The sequence below is a fragment of the Rhinolophus sinicus genome, chromosome 1 (assembly GCF_057876585.1).
Source record: "Rhinolophus sinicus isolate RSI-liver-muscle chromosome 1, RSI-T2T, whole genome shotgun sequence".
Classification (NCBI taxonomy): domain Eukaryota; kingdom Metazoa; phylum Chordata; class Mammalia; order Chiroptera; family Rhinolophidae; genus Rhinolophus; species Rhinolophus sinicus.
The window spans coordinates 54,512,358-54,518,101 of record NC_142501.1 but is presented as its reverse complement, the minus strand read 5'-3'; the positions used below and the strand labels follow the sequence as shown (position 1 = coordinate 54,518,101).

The following is a 5,744-nucleotide window of genomic DNA, read 5'->3' as shown; positions in this document are numbered from 1 at the left end:
CTTCCCTTCTCTTGTCCTGCCCTGTCCTTCTCTCCCCAACACTCTCGATGAGTGCATGCACTGCTCACAGGCACTTTGAAGATAAAACATGCTGAGTCCCCTACAGCCCAGAGATTGGCATCCTTTACACAGAGGAGGGTGCGGGCCACTCCACCATTAAAGCACATTCTAGAGAGGGGTTGAACCCGGCTAACCGCCCAAGCTCATAAAGCACAAATTGCCCCAACTCCATCTGCACAGCCAAGCCCCTGCCCATTGGAGCATAAATAAGACAGAGGTTCCTTGAGGCGCACATTGGAGTTTCCACCAAGACTCCAGACCTCACATCTTGTACTCTGCAACCCAAACCTTCCGAAGCAACATGACCTGTGGATCAGGATTCTGTGGCCAGAGCTTCAGCTGTGCCTCGGCCTGCGGGCCCCGGCCCGGCCGCTGCTGCATCACCGCCGCCCCCTACCGTGGCATCTCCTGCTACCGCGGCCTCGCCAGAGGCTTTGGCAGCCAGAGTGTCTGTGGAGCCTTCCGCTCTGGCTCCTGTGGCCGCAGCTTCGGATACCGCTCCGGCGGCGTGTGCGGACCCAGCCCGCCCTGCATCACCACGGTGTCTGTCAACGAGAGCCTCCTCACACCCCTCAACCTGGAGATCGACCCCAACGCGCAGTGCGTGAAGCATGAGGAGAAGGAGCAGATCAAGTGCCTCAACAGCAGGTTCGCTGCCTTCATCGACAAGGTGGGTGTCCTTGATCACACCCTTCCTGAACCCCACCCATGCTCAGGTTTCAGGCTGGGCACTGAGGGGGGATTCAGAGACAGAAAGAGCACGGCCTGCGGAGGCTCCCATTCTGATGAGAGAAGCAAACAGACACACAAACACAAACAGGCACTCACACAAGACTAAGAACTCAGCTGAGAGTTCAGATTGGCAGAACTGTGGAAAAGAGGGGTGACCTGGCTGCTCTGGACCACAAGCAAGACTTCAGGGAATTGAGATGGAAAACGATTGCTGCTCTGAAAACACAGAGGTTTCAACGGCCTCAGGCTGAGGACAGTGTTCTTTTCGAGGGGGTGGAGTGGACTGGCTACCAGATGAAGTGGGCCAGGGGCCAGGGTAGCAGGGCTCTCCTTTAGATGACCTGTGACATCATCTCCCTGTTACCCATCGCCAGAAATCTCACACTGAGATCTGAGTCTAGTAACTCTGCCTAAGAGGGCACCTCCTCTGGCTTCAGGGTGAGGGGCTCAGCTTCCTACCTGGCTCCTGAGCACATGCTACCTGGACTCAGGTACCCGAGAGAGTACTCAGTTCACTGATGACAGGGCCTGACAATTCCCAGCCCCTTGCTCACATCCCTGAGTTGGAATATCCAGATATACATGATAATCAGGAAATCCAGAAGTTGCCTTGTCTCCCACTGTCTGCGTCTGTGTAATCTGTGCTGAGCTCCAGCTTTGGGAATTCACCTTAAAGCAATTCCCCCAAATTGTGTTTGGGACACCAGCAGCCATCTTACACTTTCCCACCATGCATGGCAGGTGCGCTTCCTGGAGCAGCAGAACAAGCTGCTGGAGACCAAGTGGCAGTTCTACCAGAACCGCAAGTGCTGCGAGAGCAACCTGGAGCCGCTGTTTGAGGGCTACATCGAGACGCTGAGGCGGGAGGCCGAGTGTGCGGAGGCTGACAGCGGGAGGCTGGCCTCAGAGCTCAACCACGTGCAGGAGGTGATGGAGGGCTACAAGAAGAAGTGAGTGTGGCCAGGAGTGGTGTTGGGCACAGGAAATGATCAGGTTAAAGCCCGTTTGGATTAGACACCAGAAGGATTTCCAAGTAGGGAGAGCGGCCAGCTTGGCAGCGTGTAGCAGGATCTTTCCACCTGTGCAGTTGTTGCCCAGGTGCTTGCCTAGGGGCAGGGCCCTGATTTCCCCAGGAGATGCCTCTCCCTTACTTCAGCCTTGTGTTCTCAGAGTCTGATCACCTAGCGGCTGTCCCCTGTGCTCTGTGGGGAGGAGGACCTGCCATTTCCCAGGCCTTCTCCTCCTGTCCTCTCACCCTCCGCCTGTAGCACATGGATGTAACACGAGTCCACGTGTGGCTCAGGGCTGACACGTCCTGGAGCTCTAGGTGTCCCGCTGCCCAGGGTGCTGAGAGCTGATGGCCTCTGGGACTCATAGACCCCAAGCACACCGGAATTAGGATGGACACCCAGGTGAGGGGAGGCCGGGGCTGCAGTGCCCCCAGGACATACTGTCCACTCCTAGCTGGGTGCTGAGGCGTCATTTACCTCCTGAGGTCACCCCAGAGCAACTCTGGACACGGGGCTATGAGGTTCCAGAAGATTAGCTCCCTGAACCCCTCAGTTCAAAATTCAGAGAGCATCACAGACCAAATCCAACCAAAAGGACCCAACAAGGCTGCCAGGGTTCCAGCTGTGTTGGGGAGTTCCTAACATTGCCCCCTTCGTTGGTAAGAAATGGAGGGCGCTCTGGTGAGACCTGCCCTTCGGTGACCTCCTCTCTGCCCTCTTCTGCCTCAGGTACGAAGAGGAAGTTTCTCTGAGAGCAACAGCCGAGAATGAGTTCGTGGTTCTGAAGAAGGTGGGTAACAGGGGCTCGGGGAGCACACACATCAGGAATCTAGAATGACAGACCCTTCTTGGGGAGACCCAGAGGGTCTCAACCTCAGTGTGACCTTCCCAAATCAGGACAGGGAATTCCCAGAGATCAGGGCACGGAAGGCACATCTAGGGCTTTGACTAAGGGCACAAACCTTGGCATATCCATTAGTACTGTGCCCTGGGGCAGGGGCATGGCTGGGTCTACCTCTGCATGTCCTGCTCTGCTTCAGAGGTTGTGGTCTGTGTCGTGGGTCCCCCGGAGGCCTGGCAGCTCTAGTCGCTATTGAAGGACAGTGTCCTGTGTACATTGTGAGATGTCTGAACATAGAAGGGGCAGAGAGCCAGGGTTGGGGAGGATGGAGCAGAACCAAGACTGACAGGTGGAGTCTTGGAGGAATGCTGGGGGCAGGGAGGGGTCAACGTGGCCAAGCAGGGAGTCAGTCTCTGCAGGTGCCCGGAACAGCGGAGGGGACGCTGTTCCAGGTAGGAGAGGGGAGAGGCTGGGGGCCCTTCTCCAGGGCACAAAGGGCTTTGTCTCAGAAGGGGAGGAGGTGGTGAATTCCATCCCTGGAAGGACAGGAGGTATGGAGATGGGATGGCACTGGGAACACTGCGAGTCCTTTGTCCCTGGCACCATGAATGGGTGAGAAGAGAGAAGAGTTTGGCTGACAATCACCTGGGGTCGTCTTAGCTCAAAGACTCCCACCTTTCAGGATGTGGACTGCGCCTACCTCCGCAAGGCAGACCTGGAGGCCAATGCAGAGGCCCTGACCCAGGAGATTGACTTCCTGCGGCGACTGTATGAGGAGGTGAGGGTCGTGCCCAGGCACTGAACTGGCAGCCGGTCTGGAGGAGAGGGCTTTGGCCTGGGACTGGAGGTGGGCGGGGTTTGGGCAGGGGGTCGCCGTCCATGAGGCTGTCAGAGGTGTGGGGGCTGAGGGCCAGGATAGGGCTGAGAAGACCGGGTACACGCTACGGTGGGTGAGGCTGTGGCTTAAATGAGGTCCTTTTATCCCCCCAAACCTCTACCACCTGCAGGAGATCCGCGTCCTCCAGGCCCACATCTCAGATACCTCGGTCGTCGTGAAGATGGACAACAGCCGCGACCTCAACATGGACTGTGTCGTAGCCGAGATCAAGGCTCAGTACGACGACATCGCCAGCCGCAGCCGGGCCGAGGCCGAGTCCTGGTACCGCAGCAAGGTGAGCGGCACAGGACACCTGCCTCCTACCATGGCTGTGGGAGGCATGCGAGCTACATACTAGAAAAGGCTTCTTTTGTCTGGGATTCTGATTCCTAAGGATGGAAACAGAAGGGCAGACAGCTCTCAGGTAGAGGTGTCCGGGCAGGGCTGCCATGGATGGTGGCCCAGGCTGAGCGCTGTACAACCTGCACCACCATCCGTGGTGTCCGCAATCCGTGGGGTGTCCCATCCTGAGCCTCAGGAGCATGTGTGCTTCCCCCCAGTGCGAGGAGATGAAGGCCACGGTGATCCGTCACGGGGAGACCCTGCGCCGCACCAAGGAGGAGATCAACGAGCTGAACCGCATGATCCAGAGGCTGACCGCCGAGGTCGAGAATGTCAAGTGCCAGGTACGGGCCATCTGTCCCCTGGCCCACCACACAGGCTGGGGCCTTAGCCAGGCTCCCCCAGGCCGTGTGTGCCCAGTCTGGGTCTCACCACCCATTCTCCAGCCCATTTGCATGACTAGAGCTGCAGGCCGTGGTCACTCAGGGAGACCCAGCTGATGAAGGCGAGAGGCCTGTTCCTGGGGTGTTCCAGCTGGGTGGAGAGGCTGGACACACTCAGGAGATGGACAGAGAGCCGGAGATCACAGCCTACCTTATTGTCTTCTGGGTCCCCAGAACACCAAGCTGGAGACCGCAGTGACCCAGGCTGAGCAGCAGGGTGAGACGGCCGTCAGCGATGCCCGCTGCAAGCTGGCCGAGCTGGAGGCCGCCCTGCAGAAGGCCAAGCAGGACATGGCCTGCCTGCTCAAGGAGTACCAAGAGGTGATGAACTCCAAGCTGGGCCTGGACATTGAGATCGCCACCTACAGGCGCCTGCTGGAGGGCGAGGAGCACAGGTGGGCAACACCTTGCCATTTCTGCCCCTTCAACAAAATGTTCACTGTTTCCCCGCTGCGCAAGGACTAGGAGTCTGGACAATCCTGTCATTTATTACTTTGGGGAAGGGGTCATTGGGGGAGGGCTCTTCTCTCAGACCCCTGCGCCTACCTTCTTGACCCTTTGTGGACCCCACCCCAAGAATATGTTGAGCTCTGTCTGCCATTCTGGCTGAGTCACTAACATTGCTTTTTCTTCTTCCCTCTCAGACTGTGTGAAGGCGTTGGGTCCGTGAATGTCTGTGAGTAACGTAGGCCCTTTTGTGGATGGATTTACTCCCTTCCTGTTAGGGATGGCTGAGTCTGGAAAGAGGGGTTTCACTGGGACCAAATATAAAAGAGAGGGCTGGAATCCCAGCAGGAGGGTTTTGGGGTCAGACAGCAAGAAAGACCATCATTTGGGGACTAGATGACCCTAGAGTTGTCAAGTCAAGATACGTGGGTAGGGCCATCGTCAGGGAGGTGGAATGATTGAACCCCAGAATTTTGACTCCGGCTTTGGCGTTTGCAGGTGTCACCAGCTCCCGGGGTGGGGTCGTCTGCGGGGACCTCTGTGCGTCAGGCTCCAGGCCAGTTACCGGCAGCGTCTGCAGCGCCCCTTGCAGTGGGAACCTGGCGGTGAGCACCGGAATGTGTGCCCCCTGCGGCCCCTGCAATTCCATCACTTCTTGTGGCCTGGGCACTGGTGGTGTGGGCTCCTGTGGCATCAGCTCCTGTGGCGTGGGCTCATACGCCAGCAGCTGCCGCAAATGTTAGTCACCCCAACTCAAGCCCCAGCCCTGGTGTCTCTCCTACCCAGCCCAGCCTGGTCCAGCCCCACCTAGCCCCCAGGTGGAACAAGCACTTACTTCTCCTGCACTTTGAAAGGTCCGTCCTGCTCCTAGTCTTTTATATGTATGTGTGATCCTCTCTTCCTCAGCTCTGCCCCCCTTCTTCTCCACCCCACATGCTGGAAAAGGCTATCCCAGCTAGAAGTCCCCTTGGCACCCACAAGAAGGGGACCCC

The 5,744-nt window shown here is 57.8% G+C and overlaps 1 protein-coding gene across 1 annotated transcript; it reads left to right on the top strand.

Annotated features, from left to right (window-relative positions):
* The first annotated feature begins 293 nt into the window (after positions 1-293).
* LOC109443767 (keratin, type II cuticular Hb1) lies at positions 294-5,495 on the top strand. Its single transcript, XM_074324892.2, has 9 exons — positions 294-730; positions 1,534-1,742; positions 2,532-2,592; positions 3,326-3,421; positions 3,651-3,815; positions 4,081-4,206; positions 4,480-4,700; positions 4,950-4,981; positions 5,251-5,495. The coding sequence occupies exons 1-9, from the start codon at positions 362-364 to the stop codon at positions 5,493-5,495; spliced, it is 1,524 nt and encodes a 507-aa protein (XP_074180993.2). The 5' UTR covers positions 294-361.
* The last annotated feature ends 249 nt before the right edge of the window (positions 5,496-5,744 follow it).

Bases quoted from the DNA above. Each gene is read 5' to 3' on its own strand.
- LOC109443767 (XM_074324892.2), top strand. From the start codon at position 362: ATGACCTGTGGATCAGGATTCTGTGGCCAGAGCTTCAGCTGTGCCTCG. The intron at 731-1,533 runs GTGGGTGTCCTT...CATGCATGGCAG, and splicing joins TCGCTGCCTTCATCGACAAG to GTGCGCTTCCTGGAGCAGCA. The intron at 2,593-3,325 runs GTGGGTAACAGG...CCCACCTTTCAG, and splicing joins AGTTCGTGGTTCTGAAGAAG to GATGTGGACTGCGCCTACCT.